This window comes from Paramisgurnus dabryanus, chromosome 6, assembly GCF_030506205.2.
Source record: "Paramisgurnus dabryanus chromosome 6, PD_genome_1.1, whole genome shotgun sequence".
Lineage (NCBI taxonomy): Eukaryota > Metazoa > Chordata > Actinopteri > Cypriniformes > Cobitidae > Paramisgurnus > Paramisgurnus dabryanus.
Window position 1 is genome coordinate 46,635,428 of NC_133342.1, and position 25,088 is coordinate 46,660,515.

The window sequence follows — 25,088 nt, forward strand, 5'->3', positions numbered from 1 at the left end:
AACAAACAGAAACTTGCATACATAGGTATTTCTCCTTTAAGACCTGGGTAGGGTTGCACCAGTCGTTCGTAAGTTCTTACTTAAACTGGGACGTAAAGTCCAAACTAGAGGCTTAGTAACTACTAGCTAGTTTATAACTAACTCTTTACTTAATTCGGTTGCACCACTTGTTCTTAAGGAAGAACGTAGCTAGTAGGTCGTAAGCTCTCCATAAAGTAATGCGTTGTCGCATAGAATGACGTTTATTTTCCTTAACCCAATCACAAGCCTTATAATGGGCAAGCAGGAAATAGTAATTTCAAACTCATTCTTGTCTCGCCTAAACTGAAAGTTAAAAAAAGACGTTAAAGCATATGTTATCGAACTCAAAACATTACACTTTTAATTGAAAATATATATCCCACACATGGAAGAGAAAATAAACAGGAAGAAATTTTAAATCTTATTTTAATTGATGGATACACAGAAAATTAAACAGTTCTTGAAAAGTCGTTGACGAATTTGCGGCTCTTCATAATTAATACGAGCTCATCGATGTTATATAATCTGGATGACATCTTATTCCAAACGTTATTCATGGACAGGGGCTTCCGTAAATATTTAGTTACAACGTATTGTTACGTTTAAACTAAGTTTAATGGTGCAACGCAAAAACATTTAGTAGTGCGTAAGTTGTAACTTAGTGCCTATTTACGTCGTAACTAAGCTACGTTGTAACTTACGCACAGCTGGTGCAACCGGCCCCTGGTGCACAGGTTTGAGGGACAAACGTCAGATTTCACGATATGTTGCCTTTAAGCTTACCTGTTGCTAAGTAACGCAGTGAAGTCCTCAAACGTCAATCCCGGTAGTTTGTGTTTTGCCTACGTATGATTGGACTGTGGAACTGAACAGGAAAAGACGGGCGAATTGTTTCACAAGCAAAAGACCAAGGGCTGACAATGCCAATGCCATTTTTAACTTATCAGACATTGCGGATATATCATCTCTAGTTAGCAAGATTTGTGTTAAACTGATAAAACAGTATTGTGTATAGTAGTAAGCTGCCGAGTTTGGGCACTGCTGCTATAAGTTATTGCAGCGGAAGTCCCACCTTTCAGCTAAAAGAACTCATCATCAAACGATAAAGACCTACAATTCTGTGGAGGAGGAACTCCACACATTTTTTTTATGATTATTTATTTATTGCCACAATACAATAAGAAGGGACTCAGCACATGAGTGTCAGCAGGCAAGCTGAAGGATCATCATTTTACAAAAGGTGTATACGACAGCGCCGCAAGAACAGATCACTCTTTACATCACTCTCGCGATACTCTGATATCATCTGCATGTGTTGGTGTTTATGGCATATGTGTAATCCTTGTGTAAGGCATTATAAGTAGGCTGACATACTATTAAAAACACCAAAAGCTTATTAAACACATGCTGTCCAAATTTTATTTCATGCCATATCCTAACTTCATGTTGGGAAAACTGTGCAATGCCTTGTGTAAGAACAGCACAAAACTAAAGGAAAAGGAAATGGCATGTTGAAACTCCAAAAAAGGTCTGATTTCAGATAAACTGCTGCATTCTTAGTTTAGTAAAAAAAATGATAGGAAATAATGTTATAGAAAATAGGCTATTTAAATTGTATTGAGGTATTAGTTATTTAAAAAATATTTTGACATCTATTTCTTACAGCCATTAGATAGAGTTTGCTTATTTTAATGTGTGGCCCTCAATTAACATTTTAATATTTGTTATAGACCTGACAGAAACAACAGAGAAAAGTAAAGAACTGAATAAAGTAAAAGTGAAACATCGTTCTTGGATGCACAATAAGGTACAAGAGTAAACACATGTTTATATCTGCACCCAGTGTAGAGAGAAATATGCTTTTTACCAGGTTTTGAGAGAAAATTTCATCTTCAGAGATTTTATGGGAATACAACAGGATAAACCTAAAGATTAAATGTTTATAACAAAAACACTTTTTGCTTTAGGAGGGTAATGATGCTAAATATAGCGGAGAAGTTTATAAATTGTAATTACTTGTAATTAATGGTAACATTTTGCTAAACCATTTTCATGTGTGCTCTATGTGTTTCTTATACAATCCCAAAAATTATAATAAAAGTATATTGACATACAAGACTACAAACTTATTTTAACTTTATATGAACACTAACTTTGTAAATTCTGTAATGGATTTTTCTTGTCATTTTAATAAACTGTGGCATAAGATTTTTAAAGTTAGTGTATTTCATTTGTTTTTTCAATTGGTATTGTAAATGCAACTGCAAACAAAAATAAATTTGCATGGTGATTTTTTGAGAGGAGTTTTAGTTTGTTTCAAACACCAACAACAATTGTGGTTCCAAGAATCAAACATCTAACCATCCAAGAGCAACAATACAGACTCATAAAATACAGACTCAGCTTTATGCCCTGCACTGTCCATATTGTATTATTGAAAATAAATGATTTTTATCATCAAAGATTATTTTTATGATTCTTAAAAAGCTATATTTTAAATAAAGTATAGCACTGACAATGATTTTGACAAACAGGCCAAACAGTTTCACACTTGTTACTCGAATTACATAAGGGAAACTGGTGAAATAGTGCATTAAACAAACTAGACAGGAACATTCTTTTGCTCAGAAATCTGTTGCATAAAAAAGATGTTTCTTATGCAACAGGAAATGAAACGTGACAATACAATGACAGTAGTGATGCGATCAAATCTAATAATTTACAAACACTGGCACATACTGGATAAATTGGATTAAGTGTAACTTTACCAGTTTTCTACCCACTATCTATTTATGTTGATACAAAATGGAAATGGACATGTTTTTCTTCGTGTGACATGGTCCGTAAAGTTTATTTGTCAGATGACTGCACTGGCTAAGAAAACTCTTTCATGAAGCGCAGGTGGAATGTCTTCAGTCTCTGTAAAACATCTTCCATGATCTCCTCTTGAGTCGCCAAACAAAGCCTGAAAGAAATGCAAAATTTGGTTTTACTCTGGTTTGGTTTTACAAGATATATATACACTGATACTATACAAATCCTTTGATTTTCGTCTGCCACTTCATAGGTAAACCTGTTAAATTGCTTGTTAACACAAATTGTTAATTATGCGATAACATTGCAGCAACTCAAATAGAAACTGAGCATCAGAATTGGGTAGAAAGGATTTTTAAGTGACTTTATACGTGGCATGGTTGTTGGTGCAACTGGTGAAAACTGCTGATCTACTGGGATTTTCACGCAAAAACATCTCCAAAAGATACGAATTATCCAATGAGCGAAAGATGGCCGTTGCGCATCGGTTTAGACCAGGGGTTTTCAAAATAGCAGGAACCCCCACATATGATAAACATTTAGCGAGGGACCCCAGCAAACATTTGGACGTCTGATTACCGCTGAAAATACGTCCCTCCGTCACGTCCCGTTATGGTTGAAAAATAGTTCCAAAATGAAAGTCTTTGACGTCATCTGACCGTGAATCACACGTCTTTTCTGCACGGTCCGTGCACGTTAAAAAATTTTCTCTTCTGGACGTTAATGCATAAAACCCGTACATAAAATTTTGAATACACGCAACCTCAGACAAATATAGACATATACAAATGTATACAAGCGTATATAAATGGACGGGGAGACGATGTTGATTTCGGACCAATAGTACAACATTTGTGCCGTCCTGCGGCGAACCCTTTTGGCCGGGGAGACGACGTTGCCATCCAACCTATGTTTGCTGGGACCCCTTTCCTAAAATATTTATCCTTTTTTTATAAAGAAACATGTAAACTGTGTTAGATAAACAGTACTTATGATATTATAAAGTCAGCTAATTGTTTACAAACTTAATTAATTAACCAATAATAGTCTTTTTTTTTTGAAAATGTCTGGGGACCCATTGGAACATTCTGGGGGTCCCTGCACCGCGGTTTGAATCCTCCTGGTTCAGGCTACAGTTTCCAAAATGTACAATGTTTAACCTTAATTAAAACTCATCATTGATCAATCAAGCTGATTTAAAATGTAGTGTTAGTATAATTTATAAATTGTGATTTATATGTTTCTGTTTAGTTTGGGCAGTGCATGCTTTGATTTTGTATGAAGTAAAGATGTATTTCTAGAACCTGATGTGATGGGTATCCTTTTTTTGTCCAAATTCACAGCCTGGTCTCACATGCAGACCGGTCTCCTCCAGTAAATGCAAACAGTAAAGCAAGTCAGGCTCCATCTGTCTATTCTAAAAAGAAAAGTACTAATAATGATTGCAGAAACGTAAAAAAGAACAAATACGTTTAGTATACAAAACCACCACGATCAAGGGTAAATCACCACGGTCCCAACTAACTCCTTGGTTCCCAATTTTCTGTCTATCTATCAAATGCATGTTAGGATTCACTGCGTCAAAACTGTAGTCTTGCAGGTTATCACAAGAACCATTTTTATTTCCTCAGAGAACCTTTCAGTCAACAATTGATCCAAAACCATGTAAGTGCATCTGACATGTTTTCTTGTAAATAAGCATTTTTTTATCATCAGACTCTTAACTGATTCTCGCAACGAACTGGTATTTCTGAATGACCTGAGGCCAGGATTAAGCAGATTTATAGCAAAGTATTTGATGAACGTATAATACATGCCAAGAGCATTTGGGTGATATCATTATTTCATTTTTGATGGTGGTGGCGTTTGCGGCTCTTTAAATACACCATTATAAAACAGATTCTGACCTTGGCCCATTCTATTGCCTTCGGAGGGACATGCAGACGTGCAAAGACAAAAAATCCCCCCTTCAGTGGCTGACAGCTGATCCCTGGCAGTTCATCCAAAACCTTTTGAGTGCGATGAATGTTGTTACGAATCGTATTTCTAGTTGACTCAACCTCCTGATAAAAAGGACAGGAAATTTATCTAGTTAAGATCCAAACAAGATGAAAATGAAAAATTAAAATGTATATTGCTTAAAATGATAGGTGCCTGGGTAAGAATGTCTTTTATTTGCACACAAAATCACCACATTGTTATTCTAGTTTTTAAAAATGTTGCATGTATTCTTAACACATTACTCTACAACTGCTAGTTTCTTCTTCACAAGTATGTAAATACATTTTGGGCCCTATCTTGCACCCAGCGCAATTGATTTTGTCAGTGACGCATGTATCATTCGTATTTTGCACCGGCGCACAGCGCGTTTTTCCCTCCACAGACACACGTCGGCAAACTAGGGAATGAACTTGCGCTCCCTGGGCGGTTCAGCGCAAAAAAGGAGGCGTGTTGAGGCGCAAATCATCCCTGATGCTATTTTGCAGTTTCAAAAAACAATTGCTCCACAGACCAAAAAAAAACTAGTCTAAAGTCAGTGGCGCACACTTTGCTTATCTAATCTACACAGATGCAACAGTTATTTTTGCAAATCATATATTGTTACAATAAAAAATATTAACACATGAGATAAGAGGAATCATAGTGATGAGCATTGTGGTGATAGTTTTTAATTATTGTGTGGCTGCGTTAAAAAATTCTCATGCAAATAACGATTAAAATATTTTCATAAGTTTGTTGTGTGGCTGTATTACGTTTATTTTATGTAAATAATAATTAAAATGTTTTCATAAGAAACCTTAATGTATATGAACTTGATTTGTAAGTTTACTTTGGGGTTGGACCTTGCTTGCGTTTCTTGGGTCCGATTTCAAAGCCCCCAAACCCTTTCAGCAGTGAGGGTGGACGCAGCGATGTCCTCTGCTGGCGTCAAGTCCTGAGGCAGATCCAACTCCCGTTACACGGCGTGCCCGATTTATGCTGGCAAGCTTGGGATTCCCCCGTCTCCTGACATCATTGTAGCGCTTGGCGCAACGATGGGGATGCCAGCTGATGAGACAATTGTGGCTATTTCCTCTCACGCCTGTTTAACCTACGCTGATTTGGGCGAGTTTCTCCCATCCCCATACAAAACAACTTCTCTGTCTTTGACTGTTCTTACAAGAACGTGGGTCTCCTCGGCTGTAAACCGCTCCTGGCGTGCGCCTGGTAAATCTGTCATAATAATAGCAACCCGCCATGAAACTTGCGCCCTTGCGTTTAAAGGGAATGTTGGATAGCGTTCTGATTGGTTTATTTGACGTTACGCCCAAACCACACCTATGAATAATGAACCTACTTCAGACCAATCCCTTATTGATTTGCGCCTGGTGCAAGAGCTATTTCTCCCGCCGGGAAAATAGCAACAACGCCCAAGATCCGCCCACAAACTCACTTGCGTGTTGCGCTTCGCACTTGCGTTTCAGATCGTTAAAATAGGGCCCATAATGTGCATAGTTTTAAAAAAACACATGGTAATATGATGTGTATAAACCTCAGAGAAGATGGGAAATGAAGGATCTCCAGGCTTTGGAGGATTGGCCATGAGGTCAACTGCTATTTGCCCAGAAACTGGTGTGGTGTGCTCAGTGTAGAAAAAATTACGTATATATTGCATAACTGTTGGGTCAAAATTCACCAGCTCCATGTAGCCACCACGAAGTCCACATCTGGGTACAAAGAATGGTCAAACAAGAGGCCTGATCACAAGTTTAATATTCCATCTACGAATTATGATTTAATAAATGTAAGCAGCAGACAGCCTGCTGTTCTGATATTAGCTTTATTTAAATCAAGACAGAAACTACGTTTAATTCCACTATAAACTAAAGTTTCACCAGCCAACAGGGGCTCCAGACTGGGACCAAGTTTTTGAAACAGCCCAAGCATTTTTACAATTACTTGCGCATGTGCTACCTGCAAATTTGGAATTTCTTCTAGGTGTTTTTTATGTTAAGAGTAGATCATAAGTTTTCATGCACTCAGCCCACAAGTGTCCAGTGGTGGATTAAGGCATGGGGCACAGGGCATGACAAAAACAGAATGTGTGACCCGTGTTTTATCGCTCATTAACAAAGTCGTGTCAATAGTTTTCATGCACTCAGTTAATCTACAGATGGGTCTATGCAGCCATGCATGAAGTCAAACACATCTTAAAGGAATAGTCTACTCATTTTCAATATTAAAATATGTTATTACCTTAACTAAGAACTGTTGAATCATCCCTCTATCATCTGTGTGTGTGCACGTAAGCGCTGGAGCGCGCTGCGACGCTACGATAGCATTTAGCTTAGCCCCATTCATTCAATGCTGCCATTTAGAGATAAAGTTAGAAGTGACCAAACACATCAACGTTTTTCCTATTTAAGACGAGTAGTTATACGAGCAAGTTTGGTGGTACAAAATAAAACATAGCGCTTTTTTAAGCGGATTTAAAAGAGTAACTATATTTTATGGCGTAATAGCACTTTTGGGAGTACTTCGACTTGGCGCAGTAACACCCTCCCTCTCCCATTATGAGAGTGAGAAGGGGAGCGGACTTTTCAGGCGAGTCGAAGTACTCCCAAAAGTGCTATTACGCCATAAAATATAGTTCCTCTTTTAAATCCGCTTAGAAAAGCGCTACGTTTTATTTTGTACCACCAAACTTGCTCGTATAACTACTCGTCTTAAATAGGAAAAACGTTGATGTGTTTGGTCACTTCTAACTTTATCTCTAAATGGCAGCATCGAATGAATGGGGCTAAGCTAAATGCTATCGTAGCGTCGCAGCGCGCTCCAGCGCTTACGTGCACACAACAGTTCTTAGTTAAGGTAATAACATATTTTAATATTGAAAATGAGTAGACTATTCCTTTAACACATCTCACACTCAGAACCGCGACAAGGCAACGGGGTCATTAGACATTTCTGTTTTAAGTGATGGGCTTCAGTGCTCCTAGTAAAAAAGTTAGTCTGGAGCCCTGCAATGAGTAAACCCAGGGACGGGGGGGTCACCCTATGGCATATGCAATATATAAATAGATTTATTTTAAATAGATGAGAAGAGGAGTCTATTAGCAACTATAGGTAAAGATGAGAAAATGAAAGGTTGTCTGATATAAAATGTTTTAAATCAACCATGAAATGTCACCTTTGATTAGGAGTAATGTCTTTTGCAATTGAAAAAATCTAAATACTTACTCTCCCATGAAGCCTTTGGAGGCAGAATTAAAGGAGACTAATTCCACAGTTGAGCCCATTTCTGATAACACTTTCTTATACGAATAAAACTCAGGTCTGTCTCCGTACAAACAGTTCTGGTACACCTGTATAAGAGATTGAAAATATAAACAGCTCAGTGAACACAAAAGATGAAAACGGCTTTAAAGTGAACAGTAATGATGCGTTCAGATCAGTCGCAGTAGAGGCGTCAAGCGCGAGTGATTTCAATGTTAAGTCAATGTAAAGACGCGTTGATGCGTGTCTGGAGGTCTCGCGGCACGAATGAGGAGTTAGCGTGATTTCGCCTCATTCGCGCGCCTAGTTTGTGCTAATGGCGCAAATTGAGCGTTGCTGCGGGAAACGCGAGAGTTGAAAAATTTGAACTTTGTCGAAAAACGCGCAGCGTTAACTAATCATAAGCTTTCTCTAGTAGTGATGTGATTACAAAAAGCGAGCGGAGTCGCAGAAGCCCCTCCCATGACGCGAATTTCTGCATGAATGTCTCGATAACTACAATTTCATTCGCGGCTTTCACGCAAGAATGAAACGAGTAAACTCAAAATGTTCATGCGGCAATCTAGACGCGAATTTGACACCTCAAACACGGCTGGTGTGAACCCACAGTAAGAGGTTTAGAAATATTCACATTTGATCATATATGTATTTACCTCATCGATCATTAAGAGAAGCTTCTCTTCTGCAGCAAACTGAATCACTTCTTTAATCGACTCCTTGCTCTGTATGTGACCTGATCATCAAAACATATATTATTTATTACAAGAAACCAATAAGTTCCTTTCAGGCTATATAGAGCTTGATAGCTAATAAGTCAAACGTTTGGACAGAGCTACCCATTCTTAATTAAAATAACTTCAAATCTATGGGAATTATATAGCACAAACTATTGTATTTCACTATTGTCATTCAAATCAAAACTCTTCAGAAGTCAGAAAAGGAGTCATTTGTTTGATAATCTTCTGTTACCAGTTGGATTTCCTGGGTTGCAGATATAAATCGCCATGGGATTGCATGTTGTTCGGCCTGAACGGAGCGCTCTGTGAAGCTCTTCCACCTTCAGTGTCCAGCCCTGCTCCTCACATAACTGGTAAGGTACCATGACAATTCCCTGTGCTGCCAGTGCCAGATTAAATGAAGCATAGGAGGGCACGGGTATGAGCACACCTGTCTGCCACGATGAGTCCTTGCTCTGAAAAAGCAGCTTCACCATTATCTACAATAACAAGATGTTTAGGACGATGTCAGAAAATCATTGTACATCAATATTATACTACTTACATGGAAAACAACTTGTAATGCTGAGATTTAGTTTTAGATTTGATGACCTCTCTGATGCTTGGTTGTTTTTTATATGTTCATTAGAAAAACAAAAAATGGTCCAATTCGATGTTAGTAGAAGAAAGCGTTCTGTTAAAAGAGCATTGAGTTTGCATGATTCACCATAGACCCCCCCCCCAAAAAAGGTCTTGTTGATCATCTAACCATAAGACCCCGCTGGGAGCCAGAAGTGAGGAAGATGTTTTCAGGTGAGGAAGGAACTCCTCCATCTCTGCTGGAAATGAACTTGGACACACCCTGTTTGATTTTGGCGATTCCACTCGAATCTGTGTATGAGCCTAGAGACAGCGTTACCATCAGCATTACATACACCTTTAACAGCTAAACGTTTATACAAACAAACAGTAACGTTTTGGTCGTGCACTCTTAAAAGGTTCTTCACACCGGTGCCATAGAAGAACCATTTTTGGTAACACAAAGAATCATTCAGTCAAAGGAATCATTTCCTTCTTCTCAAGAACCTTTTAATACTACATAATCTTTTGGTTCTTCAGATGTTAAAGGTTTTTTATGAAACAATTCTTCTATCAGCATATTCCAGATCCAAAAAAAGGCAATTAACATGTACCAAAATGAAAGTATGTGGTCAAAAAAAAACTTACCAACACTTCCACCCTCACATTCTTTCAAGAGACTTTTTGCTCTTTCTCTGACATCCAAAGGCAGACATTCATCCTGCAAAAGGGCAGGATAGAAACAAGCAGCAAGGACCTAAGGAAACAACAACCAGTCCCATAGACATAAGATGCGTTTCTATTGCAGATTTGAACAAAATTTTGCAAGTCAACAAAAGACAAATGACGGTGTTTCTATTAATCGATGATATGCGACTGAAACGTTATTTTTCCTCTCGTGATAAGTCATTCCAAACATCACGTGTTTTGAGAAGCGCGTTGTGCTCTGATTGGTCAGCTATCCAGTGTGTTGTGATTGGCCGAATACCTCAAGCGTGTGACAGAAATGTGACACTCGTCTTTACTACCTTATCAATTCGAGCACGAATCTGATCTAGAAAATTTAGTCATGGAAAGTTATGTCTAGTTTAAAATAATGCCTGCTATTTAAATGTCTGATACTGATAGAGTAAGAAAAAGTATATACAATTTGATTAGATTATAATCTATTTATGAGGACAATAACATTAGAAAAAAATATACTGTATGTTAAATGATTTTTCCACTAGCTGCTTTGAAACAATGCAAAATCTAAATAAACTTGACTTGACTTAAATAGAAAACATCTTAATTTATATACAACCCCAAATCAGAAAAAGTTGGGACACTGTAGAAATTGTGAGTAAAAAAAGAATGGAATAATTTATAAATCTCATAAACTTATATTTTATTCACAATAGAATATAGATAACAAATCAAATGTTGAAAGTGATACATTTTTAAATGTCATGCCAAATATTGGCTCATTTTGGATTTCATGAGAGCTACACATTCCAAAAAAAGTTGGGACAGGTAGCAATAAGAGGCTGGAAAAGTTAAATGTAAATATAAGGAACAGCTGGAGGGGGACCAATGTTTAGGAATAGGAATGTTGTCCTATTCTTGTATAATACAGACTTCTAGTTGCTCAACTGTCTTAGGTCTTTTTTGTGGCATCTTCCCCTTTATGATGCACCAAATGTTTTCTATGGGTGAAAGATCTGGACTTCAGTCTGGCCGTTTCAGTACCCGGATCCTTCTTCTACGCAGCCATGATGTTGTAATTGATGCAGTATGTGGTCTGGCATTGTAATGTTGGAAAATGCAAGGTCTTCCCTTACGCAACAAAAATATACTGCAGTATATTGGAAAATATCATGTAATATATTAGGCAATATATTCCCATATATCGGATTTAATATTTATATTTCCCAATATATTGTAACATATGCATAGAAAATATCATGTAATATATTAGGCAGAATATTCCCATATATATGTATATTTTCCATTATATTGCAGTATATGAATAGACCATATATGTATATATTGATACAAAATATATTGTAACCAAGACCAAAAAGGGCACTATGTTTTTCCATGTAATAGTTTGTCTTTAAATGATTTAATATACTGCAATATATGCAGGGGCGTCGCTAGATCCCTTTTACTGGGGCACATGCCCCAGTGTAAATCTTTTATGTCCCGGTGTAAATCTTAAGTTTAAGTTTTAGCAGTTAACTAGTGTATTCCTATACAAAGGTAATCGCGGAAAAAACGGATCTATATGCAATGTAGTTACCCAATTTACACTTGTAAAAGCGACGAAGCAGTCGCATTGACTCGTGCACACACGTATCCATGTGCACGTCTTTGCGTTCATCTGCACACAACCACATTCAAAAGGTGACGCCACGCGAGTTAGCTTATGAAAACATGACTAGACTAAAGTAAGTTTCTAAATAATAATGATAATCTTATTTTGACTCAATCATTATTGGCTTCTTTAGATGAACATGTTTTGTGCAAAGCAGGGAAAGCGAAGCAGACAAGAGAGATGATGAGTTTTAAGGAGGTAAGACAAACTACATCGTCACCTGGTCAGGTCTGAAACATTAGAGGAAAAATCTCATAAAAACCTCTTCAAGTCTGTAGAATTGAATTGTTGCTGAGACAGATGTAAGATGTTCTTAAAGGAATAGTCTACTCATTTTCAATATTAAAATATGTTATTACCTTAACTAAGAACTGTTGAATCATCCCTCTATCATCTGTGTGTGTGCACGTAAGCGCTGCGACGCTACGATAGCATTTAGCTTAGCCCCATTCATTCAATGGTACCATTTAGAGATAAAGTTAGAAGTGACCAAACACATCAACGTTTTTCCTATTTAAGACGAGTAGTTATACGAGCAAGTTTGGTGGTACAAAATAAAACATAGCGCTTTTCTAAGCGGATTTAAAAGAGTAACTATATTTTATGGCGTAATAGCACTTTTGGGAGTACTTCGACTTGGCGCAGTAACACCCTCCCTCTCCCATTGTGAGAGTGAGAAGGGGAGCGGACTTTTCAGGTGAGTCGAAGTACTCCCAAAAGTGCTATTACGCCATAAAATATAGTTCCTCTTTTAAATCTGCTTAGAAAAGCGCTACGTTTTATTTTGTACCACCAAACTTGCTCGTATAACTACTCGTCTTAAATAGGAAAAACGTTGATGTGTTTGGTCACTTCTAACTTTATCTCTAAATGGCAGCATTGAATGAATGGGGCTAAGCTAAATGCTATCGTAGCGTCGCAGCACGCTCCAGCGCTTACGTGCACACACACAGATGATAGAGGGATGATTCAACAGTTCTTAGTTAAGGTAATAACATATTTTAATATTGAAAATGAGTAGACTATTCCTTTAAGATTATCTAAGTATACTTCACTGTGCTATTTTGAGGCACCATGAATATGAACTAACATGCACTTTTAACATACTATCTCTGTATAAAAAAATTTATTTAGTTAACACTTGTGTTAAACTTGAACACAACTTTTATACAAAGATGGGTTCAAGTTTACTACAAGTGGTACCTAAATACATTTTTTGAATACATTTTTAGCACATTTTAGTTCATATTTATGGTGTCTCAAAATAGCACAGTGAAGTACACTAAGATGATCTTAAGAACATCTTAAGAAGTACTAAAGATGAATTTTTAGTATATTAAGTACAAAATTAGTGTGCGAAAATAAAGCACTTTAAATACACTATGGAAGTGTACTACTTTTTCACCTGGGTTAACATATGAGTCAGTTTTGGTGAACTGTTACTTCAAAACTCTACACACAAATCCTTACATTTCTCAATGCTTACACCATCTGGTCATATGGAAAGCACTAGCATTCAATACTGTTCACTCAAGTCAGCACAGCTTAGCAAACAATTACCAAGCTGGAAACACTAAAAGTCAAAATTGAACACACAGCAATCAGATCCTTCAATAGATACATAAAAGGGCCTGAATCTGTTCATTGAGCTTTGAAACAATGGATCCACAGTGAAATGAAGGAATAGGTCGAGGAGAAGGAGGAGGAAGAGGAGGAGGGAGAGGAAGAGGAGGAAGAGGAGGAGGGAAAGAAGGAGGACGTGGTGAAGGAGGAGAAAGAGGACATGGTGAAGGAGGAGGGAGAGGACATGATGAAGAAATAGGTCGAGGAGGAGGAGTAGGAAGAGGAGGAGGGAGAGGAGGGGGCAGAAGAGAAGGGAAAGAAGGAGGACGTGGTGAAGGAGGAGGGAGAGGACATGATGAAGAAATAGGTTGAGGAGGAAGAGTAGGAAGAGGAGGAGGGAGAGGAAGAGGAGGAGGCAGAAGAGTAGGGAAAGAAGGAGGACGTGGTGAAGGAGGAGGAAGAGGACATGGTAAAGGAGGAGGGAGGGGACATGATAAAGAAATAGGTCGAGGAGGAGGAGGGAGAGGAATAAGAGGAGGGAGAGGAGGAGGGAAAGGAGGAGGACGTGGTGAAGGAGGAGGAAGAGGACATGGTGAAGGAGGAGGAAGAGGAGGAGGACGTGGTGAAAGAGGAGGAAGGGGATGAAGGGCAAGGTGACAACCAATTTCAAGGTGAAATTCAAGCCACTCTAGTTGACCATGTCCTGGTCCATGGTATGACTATGAGGGAGGCTGAGCAAAAGCCTAATTTGAGTCGTTTCACTTATGCCTCCATCTTCAGAGCCTTCAGGGAGGAAAATAGATAGGTGTACTTACAGTAAGACTGCTCTATACAGTAACTTTAGTGTGTATACACTGTTGGACTATGCTACTGGAATAAAGAAATGCATCAAATTGCCTTCCATACAGATCAGCAGATGAATGCAAGGGGTGGATCAGGCGAGAGGATTTTACCCTCGCTGTTTGGCTAGGACCAATATAGCCTGTGATGTGGATGAGATTCTCTGGCCTGACCCACTACAAAGACGGGATGTTGAGGCGAAATAATAAAAAAATTACAGTTGTGCTGTGTATAGCACATGAATGAATAAAAATGTGCTAATGCATACATTGATTGTGTCTTTTTTGGTCATGTGCAAAGGTTTTTGAGGGGGAGAACCACAAGCAACTTACCAGTTTTGGATATATTGTTTTGAATTGATTGCACCAGTGTGTAATACTATGTTGTAGTGTGTGTGTTTTTGAAAGCTTGTGTGTGATGTTGGAGGGAAAAGTCTGGTTTTTCAGTAAGAGTGAATGGTTTCGAGTGTAGAGCTTCATTTTGACCTGAAAATATGATGTTTGGAGTATTGTGTGAGACTTGTCTTTACTGTTTTGAGAATATGAGGCATAGTTTCAAGAAATGTGTAATAATGTTAGGTGTAATGAAGATTATACTTGTATATATGTATCTTTTGCAGTAACTGTTGAACTGTAGAATAGTGGGTTAAGCAAAGGACAATGTATAGAAGTGTTGCACACTTCTTGCACACAGCAGGCTTTCAAAAAAGTCAGCAAAAAATGGGGGGCCTGTGCCCCAGTAGAGCTTTATATCTAGCAATGCCCATGAATATATGCATGTGCTATGTATGTATCTATGTATGTATATATGATTTAACAATTTTTACTTTCCAAATAAACAACTACAGCATATTCATGAATATGCATGGCATATAGCCTAAAGAAAATATTGAAGACAAAAATCTGCATTACACAAATAACAGTTTTATTGAAACAGCAGAGACCTTCTTTCATTTTCTACGTTTGTCAGTACTCTACTCAGCACAGACTGCTTCAACCAGAATGCGTGCCAAAGGCGATGGAGCATAATGCTTGAGTAGGAAGCTGAGATTCAGGCGCGAGGAGAGGACAGGACACATAAGAGACACTAGCAACAAGGAGGCTGATAGGTCCTGACCTATGGTCCTAACCCACACTCCTAATCAGTAGGTGGCGGTAATGCACCTAAAAGTTGTTTGCTAACCACCAGTAAAACTCGAGAAGGAGACTGATCGTTGGCATGCTCTCAACCATAGACAGTAAAAGAAATGGACACGGCGACCCCATTGGATTCAACGGAGACAAGTGAAGTCAATTAGAAGCACGCACTTCCTGGGTGTCGAGCGTACTGCGCAGACTCAAACTGAGCTCAATGACGTGGATGTCACGTGAGCAACCTGTCTGGCAATTGTAAGTCTTCTAATAGCCGTGCCACGGGAAATCTGAATCACCTACTGAATCTTGCAGAGACGGCGAGCGTGAACAGGAGCACATTTTGGTTAGTATTCTGATTAGTAATCTCCCTTGACTTTATGCCTTCACGTCCACCCGATTGCCTCATAGTCAGTAAAAGATTGCCTGTGAGCTTCTCTCCCAGTCCATACGGTAATTTCTCTACTGTGCGACAGAAAGTCGCAGGTTATGACGCAATCGTTAGCCTATTTTTACAAAAACTGCTTCTACTGGGACATAACGTAAGATACATGGTAATGGAGCCGTTTATACATTTTCGTGTTTCTTTAGAAATAATTAATGGACAAATGGAGTCTTTAAACGCCTCAGATGTAAAGTTATTCGCTGTCAAAGTGACGCCAAAATGAATGGGAGTCAATGGGATGCTAACAGCAGATGGGTGTTCGCTAAGCAATGGCGGCGTCCAGGGAAGCTTCAATAAAATATGAAACCCTGCCCCCCTGCTCTCAACCCAGGGAAACTTCAAGCTTTACAAGGTACATAGTTTTCTGAGGAGGTGCTTTCCAGTTTTGATTGCATCTCTTCCAGGAGAGATTTTTGTGAACCAGAGGGGAAGGAGTGAGAAGGGAGAGAGTAATCGTTGTTGTTTTGTTCCACAGATGCTGTTTTAAACCAGTTTCCACGGCCGAAGCTGATGTTAGAAAATCCATCAACAGTAGAATATGCAAGCTAAGACACCAGGTGAAGTGTAAAAGCATGGGTATATAAGTCATTTAAATCAGTGAAGAGCCAAGATGGACTCCTAACCAGGATAAAGGCCTGTTCTTTTGGCAATTTATTTCTTTGCTTTTCCACGTTGCCAAAGCTCCTTGAAAGTTTGTTTATTATTTATTTATCTATTATTGTCTGTGCATTTTGTTTATATTGTATTTTTAACTGTATAACGGCACTGCTGAAAGTTTGAAATAAATAGACCTTGGTAATTTAAATTGCTTTAATTTATATTTTGTATATTTTCTGTTTTATGTCACTCTTTTAAAATGTAATTTATGTAAACGTAATGCAAGACATTTATGTAATGTAAAGCAAATCACATTGTCTGACCATGTGCAAAACCTCTTGTGGTTGTAATAGGTCTGTTTAGCTCTCTACCTCAAATTAGTTTTAGTACGTGTGCCTGATTAAAAGAAAATAAAGGTGGCTTTTGATAGATTATCCATTAGTCTGTGTTAATATGTGGTATAAATGTGTGTACATATTTTATGTATATATTTCTATATAATTTTACATATTATTTAAAAAATATTTTACCATATAGTAAACATACATGTGACACTATATCTGTACCTATATATTGTTTATACATTTTTGCATATCAATCGGAATACAATATGGCGGATATTTATAAATATAATATTGCATATATTTTGAGATATATAAACACATATATTTTATTCACGTGCAATATATTAAAAGCGGCAATTATTTATATTTATCAATATACTGCAATTAATTACATATATATAGAATATTTGTATCAACATATTACTTGTGTATTTTACAATATACTGCAATATATTACATACATAAAGAATATATGTATCAACATATTACTCCATATATTGCCAATATATACTGCAATATATTACATACATAAAGAATATATGTATCAACATATTACTACATATATTGCCAATATATACTGCAATATATTACATACATAAAGAATATATGTATCAACATATTACTCCATATATTGCCAATATATACTGCAATATATTACATACATAAAGAATATATGTATCAACATATTACTCCATATATTGCCAATATATACTGCAATATATTACATACATTAAGATTATATTTATCAACATATTACTCCATATATTGCCAATATATACTGCAATATATTACATACATAAAAATATATTTATCAACATATTACTCCATATATTGCCAATATATACTGCAATACATACATATAGAATATATGTATCAATATATTACATAAATTTAGAATATATGTATCAACATATTACTCCATATATTGCCAATATATACTGCAATATATTACATACATAAAGAATATATGTATCAACATATTACTCCATATATTGCCAATATATACTGCAATATATTACATACATAAAGAATATATGTATCAACATATTACTCCATATATTGCCAATATATACTGCAATATATTACATACATATAGAATATATGTATCAATATATTACATAAATTTAGAATATATGTATCAACATATTACTCCATATATTGCCAATATATACTGCAATATATTACATACATAAAGAATATATGTATCAACATATTACTACATATATTGCCAATATATACTGCAATATATTACATACATTTAGAATATATGTATCAACATATTACTCCATATATTGCCAATATATACTGCAATCTATTACATACATTTAGAATATATGTATCAATATATTACATACATTTAAAATATATGTAACAACATATTACTATATTGCCAATATATACTTCAATATATTACATACATTTAGAATATTTGTATCAATATATTACATAATATATTTGCAATATATTATGGGATATATTAAATAGTATAATGAGATGTATTTACTCAATATATGAAAACGGCAATAATTGCAGTATTGTATAATATATTGCAATATATCACGTACATATATATAATATATTCTAATATAATATATCATGATATATATAAATATGTAAATTTCACAATATATGGAGACACATTAAATATATTGTCATGTAATATATTGAAAAATATATTTTTGTTGCATAAGGGTTCCCTGAAAGAGACAACGTCTGAATGGAATCATATGTATCTAGAACTTGGATAAACCTTTCAGCATTGATGGTGCCTTTCCAGATGTGTAAGCTGCCCATGCCACATGCACTCATGCCACCCCAAACCATCAGAGATGCAGGTTTCTGAACTGAGCGCTAATAACAACTTGGTTTGTCATTGTCCTCTTTAGTCTGGATGAAATGGCATCCCAGTTTTCCAAAAAGAACTTCAAATTTTGATTCGTCTGACCACAGAACAGTTTTCCACTTTTCCAAAGTCCATTTTAAATGAGCCTTGCCCAGGGAAAACGCCTGTGCTTCTGGGTCATGTTTATATTAGATATGGCTTCTTTTTTGACCTATAGAGTTTAAGCCGGCAACGGCGAATGACACGGTGGATTGTGTTCACCGACGATGTTTTCTGGAAGTATTCCAGAGCCCATGTTATGATTTCCATTACAGGAGCATTCCCGTATGTGATGCAGTGCCGTCTATGGGCCCGAACATCACGGGCATCCAGTATGGTTTTCCAGCATTGACCCTTACGCACAAAGATTGTTCCAGATTCTCTGAATGTTTGGATGATATTATGCACTGTAGATGATGATAACTTCAAACTCTTTGCAATTTTTCTCTGAGAAACTCTGAAAACTATTTTTCGCTGCAATATTGGGGGAATTGGTGAATGTCTGCCCATCTTGACTTCTGAGAGACACTGCCACTCTAACAGGCTTTTTTATACCCAATCATGTTGCCAATTGACCTAATATGTTGCAAATTGGACCTTCAACTGTTCCTTATATGTACATTTACATTTTCTGGCCTCTTATTGCTACCTGTCCCAACTTTTTTTGGAATGTGTAGCTCTCATGAAATCCAAAATGAGCCAATATTTGGCATGACATTTAAAAATGTCTTACTTTCAACATTTCATATGTTATCTATATTCTACTGTGAATAAAATATACGTTTATCAGATTTGTAAATTATTCCATTCGTTTTTTACTCACAATTTCTACAGTGTCCCAACCTTTTCTGATTTGGGGTTGTAAATTGAAACTGTAATCAACAACAGTATCTAATTATGTTATTTTGTCAAATTATTTTTTATATGATCTAACTGTAATTTAATTTAATGAGGTTACATAACATTTACATAAATTAAAACATTTAAAAAAATACTGTATACAGTAGCTCAGCTTATGGTATTGAATTAACCTCCTAAGACCAGACATTTTTTGTTCAGATTTCTACCAGCTATTTTGGGGTTAGGAAGAACCATTAAATAACCAAATATTTTTCTTAGAACATGAAGCAGTGTATTTGTCCATGTTTGTGTACATCAGGTTCCAGTTCCAGAGGTTATTGTTTTAGTCAATCCCCAAACATACTCCTCATCAGTGTGGCGTTTTGTGACTTTCTAGTCTTTGCACAGCTTTTGAGAGAGAAAGCTGCTACTTACCTGACGAATGAAGGTGAGGGGTTTTATCCCCATACTATGAAGATCACCCGAAGACAAATTAAGCACCTCATTATAACCTTTCCTCTCACCCTACATTCAGTGGAGATAAAACATACTTTCAGTAACAAACATGATATACTCCATTGGATCCACGTATAGAACTGCTAGAAAACAATTTGAGATTAAAGATGAGAAACAATGTCAAAATGTAATATCACACCTGTTGTATTTCAGCTGTGATCCTGGCAGCATGTCTTGATAAAATATCCTTCTCTGAATGAAAAGCATTCTTCGCCACTGGTTTGATCTTTTTCAGGAAAGACATCTGTTCATCTAATGTAATGTTTTTCTGTAGTCAAGCTTTATCTGATACTTGCATGCCTGGAGTAATTTTCCAAGTGGTTTACATTAAACTGAAATGTTTAAATATCTTACCAGAGGGTGGATATTCAGGCTTTATGCATGGGAGCAAAGTTCTTAGGAAATAAGTGACACTTCATTGCTCAACATCTCAATACAGGAAAATAAAAATCATACAGCATAAATGTTGCATCATGAATAAAGTAAGACAGTTTAATATTTGTCCAGATTGTCTCTGTATTTTACGAAAGTAACATATTACACCACTCAATGATAAAAAGGTAGAGTTATTCTTTGATCACTGAAGTTAAACTGATCCCATGCAGACAAAAAACTGCTATCTAGTTATGATTCTCAGTTCACGTGGCACATGCTAAGAGGACTATGTGAAATCTTGTTTTTTCATTTGTTTAAAGGGGACAGAGAATGAAAAAACATTTTACCTTGTCTTTGTTGAATAATGGTAGTCTACCCACATTCACAAACATACAAAAAGTGCTAAACATGCTAAACATCTCAGTCTCATAGAAATTCCTCTTTTAGAAATGTCAGTCAGAAAACAGCCCAATCTGAAAAACCTATGCTTCTGACATCACAGGCATCTAACTGCCCCTTCATTCTAAAATAATTGGCTACATTTTTTGAGTGGCAGCAAAGTCAGCCAATCATTAATGAGATTGCAAGTTAAGCCAGTAGGGGGAGCCAAATAGGTGCAAAACCACTTGTTTAAAATCCCCCACCCTAATAGAGCAATCTGAGAGAGCTTTTTAGGAAGCTTCTAAGGCATAACAGACCCCCAAAAAAATTTTTTGTCTACATGCCACATCACAGAACAAGGATAAATACTCCGTTCAATCATTCTATGTCACCTTTAAGAAAAAAAAGCACAATAAATCTTTTTTGTAGTGTAAAGTGTGTTTATCACAGATGCAAAGGACACACATGTAGTTAATTTCGTGGTTCGTACGCATTTGAAACTTATACTGGAGATCGGAAATTGTGTTATCTTTAAATTCTGTAGTCCAATCCATAAATCAAAGCTTAGCAACACAACATAAAAATCAATAAAAGTCAGCCTTATATGATATAGTATTACCTTATACTACACTATTCTTTTTTTGTACAACTTTTTGCATATTCATTAAAAACTGTAACACCTCAAGATGATTCATGCCACACAGGCGTAGTTCAACTTGTTCTTGGACATGACAGGATGAGTTATGCATTGGTGGCAAAATATCACCTTTTAGCAACCTTTAATTTATTTCATTCAAAGAGTTTTTCGAGTATTTCCCAGAATTCTGTCCTATTTATGTCCACAGGGTGTAATTCTATTAAAACGAATTAAATCTAATAAAATTTAGCACCATTAATTACTATAAACAAAAACAAGCCTATAGACTTTTTTATGGTTGCTCTTACTAATAATTTTATCAAATTTTATTGGGGTTTTGTGGTACATCTGTGTTTTGGTGTTGTCCTTCACAATGCTTGTTCGACTTTATGCGGAAACACTAGAACTGACAAGCGGATGACGTCAAAGTGCCGCGAGAGCGAGACGAAATTACACTTCGTATGAGTTCTCGAATCGTTCTCGCGGTACTTTGCCGTCATCCGGCTGTCGGTTCTTTCAGCGCCGCATGAAGTCGAACAAGGCTATTTTCATATTGTTCCCAGGGGACCCACTGCACTGCACATTTTGCATGTCTCCCTTATCTAACACACCTGATTCAATCCTTAGCTCATTAAGGGAAAAATAAATGAACCAAACTGGGTGTGTCAGTTACGAGAGAGACACACAAAATATGTAAAGCAGTGGGTCCCGGACAAGACTGAAAACTACTGTGAAGTGTACTGTGCTTATTAAATGCGTTTAGCAGACATGAGGTTAAAAATAAAGACACATAGCTCAGGTATCATACTGCCTTCATGTGATATAGTTAATGTTTAAAACTGTCAGAATATTTTTTTATCATAAAATCACATAGAGGAGAACCGGGGCAAAAGCGATTTTCTCCGAGCGCTGATAACATTTTCATCTCAAACTATGACAGCATCTTTAACACACAAACCCTTGACAGACGTGACAAATATTGCGTTATTTACTCACCGTTCTCCGCGTGTAGATCCAGAAAGGTGTTTTCAACCATGATGAGTAAATTCTTAGAGAGGTAATTTTTTCTGTGTTTTTCGTTTCATGTGTTAAAATACTGATCAATCTACAAGTTATTTAGTGACCTAACACATCTTAAAGTTTCACTTCTCTTGAGTTTTTCAAAATAAAAGTAAATCGTTTTTACTTATGCTGTTGTATATGTTGAAAATTGATACTATTCTAATTTGATTTAATTTTCATAGTGTTTAAACTGTTGAAAAAATGTTTTATTCTCAACAATTAAAGTTTGTACTGTTGGTTGCTTTGGAAACATTTGATAAAACTGAAATTTAAAATGAAAATGTAATTTCATTATTTTTTTTACAAAGTTAAATTTTTGACATCAAAGTAAGATTTTTGATCAGTATGGGTTTTGAATTATATAATATAAAAATATAAAAATGAGTGAGCGGATTCTTCAATTTTAGGCTTGTTGTTTACACATTGGTGTTCTAACACTTAAAAAAAATATTCTGATAATATGTGCCCTTTAAATTCAAAGCTTTTTGAATTTCAAAGCTTTTTGTTTACTAAGCAGTACATTTCAATATTCATATAGACAATTCAGAAAACAATACTGCGATTGAACTGTTAAATGTTTTAAACACTTTTGATCTGACCCAGCACGTGCAAGGTCCTACACACAATCGGGGACACACTCTTGATCTGCTCATTAGCAAGGGTCTAAACATTTCATCCACTGTAATCAAGGATGAAGCGCTATCTGACCATTTCTGTGTTTACTTTGATTTATTGATCTGTCCTGCCACTGATGCTAGATCTGTCTATATCAAAAAAAGGTTCATAAATGAGAACACCAGTGAGGTATTTATGAATGCTATGTCAATGTTGCCAAACATATCCGCAGACTCTGTTGATGTTCTCCTTGAAAACTTTAACATAAAAGTTAAAGATGCTATTGATGGTATAGCTCCAGTTAAGGTCAGGGTGATCACTGGCAGACGTAGAGCACCCTGGAGAAACACAACAGCAGTACTGCACATGAAAAGAACTTGCAGAAAAGCTGAACGTATGTGGCGGAAAACAAAACTTGAAGTACATTATAGCATCTATAAGGACAGTCTTCGTGCTTTCAATGTAGAACTAGGCACAGCTAGACAGACCTTCTTCTCCAATATTATAAATAACAACATAAACCACACTCGCACTCTTTTTGCTACTGTAGAGAGACTAACAAACCCCCCAAATCAAGTTCCTAGTGAAATGCTCTCTGACAACAAATGCAATGAGTTTGCTAAGTTTTTCTCTGAGAAGATCAGTAATATCAAAATGGCAATCAATACGACCTCAAATTGTACTGTGGTCAGTCAGATATCATTGCAACAACCTCAGAAATTAGCCATTCTCTCAGAATTTGACATAATTGATATAAAAACCTTGGAAGAAACAGTACAACATCTTAAAGCATCAACTTGCAGCCTTGACACTCTCCCCACATCTTTTCTCAAAAAGGTGCTTAACTGCTTAGAAACTGACCTCTTAAAAATAGTAAACACCTCTCTGATCACAGGCACTTTTCCAGAGTCATTAAAAACAGCAGTTGTAAAGCCTCTCCTAAAAAAGAGTAACCTAGACAAAACCATACTTAGCAACTACAGACCTATCTCAAATCTTCCGTTTATAAGCAAGATCGTTGAAAAGGTTGTTTTCAATCAGCTGAACAAATTCTTAAACTCAAATGGCTATCTGGACAACTTTCAATCTGGTTTCCGTCAGCATCACAGCACAGAGACAGTGCTCATAAAGATAATAAATGATATTCGCTTAAACTCTGATTCAGGTAAAATATCAGTGCTGGTGCTACTAGATCTTAGTGCTGCCTTTGACACAGTAGATCACACCATACTCTTACATAGACTGGAAAACTGGGTAGGGCTCTCTGGGATGGTTCTCAAATGGTTTAAAACATACCTACAAGGAAGAGGTTACTATGTGAACATAGGTAACCATAAATCTGAGTGGACATCCATGACATGTGGAGTCCCACAGGGTTCAATTCTTGCACCGCTTCTGTTTAATTTGTATATGCTCCCACTTGGTCAAATAATGAAAAAGAACCAAATTGCTTACCACAGCTATGCAGATGACACCCAGATATACTTAGCCCTGTCACCCAATGACTACAGCCCCATTGACTCTCTATGTAAATGCATTGATGAAATTAACTGTTGGATGCGTCAAAACTTCCTCCAGTTAAACAAAGACAAAACCGAAGTCATTGTATTTGGAAATAAAGATGAAACTCTCAAAGTTAACACATACCTTTACTCTAGGGGTCTAAAGACACAAAATAAAGTCAGAAATCTTGGTGTAATTTTAGAGTCTGACCTTAATTTCAGTAGTCACGTGAAAGCGATAAGCAAATCAGCTTACTACCATCTCAGAAATATTGCCAGAATTAGATGTTTTGTCTCAAGACAGGACTTAGAGAAACTTGTTCATGCTTTCATCACCAGCAGGGTGGATTACTGCAATGGACTCCTTACGGGGATCCCCAAAAAGACCATTAGACAGCTGCAGCTCATACAGAACGCTGCTGCCAGAATTCTGACCAGAACCAAAAAATCTGAGCACATCACTCCAGTCCTCAGGTCCTTACACTGGCTTCCTGTTACATTTAGAATAGATTTTAAAGTATTGTTACTCGTTTATAAATCACTTCATGGCTTAGGACCCAAATACATGACAGATATGCTAACTGAATATAAACCTAACAGATTACTCAGATCATTAG

At 36.6% G+C, this 25,088-nt stretch overlaps 1 protein-coding gene across 1 annotated transcript; it reads right to left on the minus strand.

The window, feature by feature from the left end:
* Positions 1–1,417: 1,417 nt before the first annotated feature.
* LOC135767217 (alanine aminotransferase 2) lies at positions 1,418–20,369 on the minus strand. The gene is made up of 11 exons (XM_065276878.2): positions 20,039–20,369; positions 19,819–19,908; positions 10,035–10,143; positions 9,577–9,710; positions 9,061–9,307; positions 8,745–8,824; positions 8,056–8,180; positions 6,368–6,542; positions 4,743–4,898; positions 4,140–4,252; positions 1,418–2,986 (listed from the first exon to the last, which is right to left on the minus strand). Exons 1-11 carry the CDS (start codon positions 20,141–20,143, stop codon positions 2,896–2,898), a joined length of 1,425 nt encoding a protein of 474 aa, XP_065132950.1. The 5' UTR covers positions 20,144–20,369; the 3' UTR covers positions 1,418–2,895.
* Positions 20,370–25,088: the final 4,719 nt, after the last annotated feature.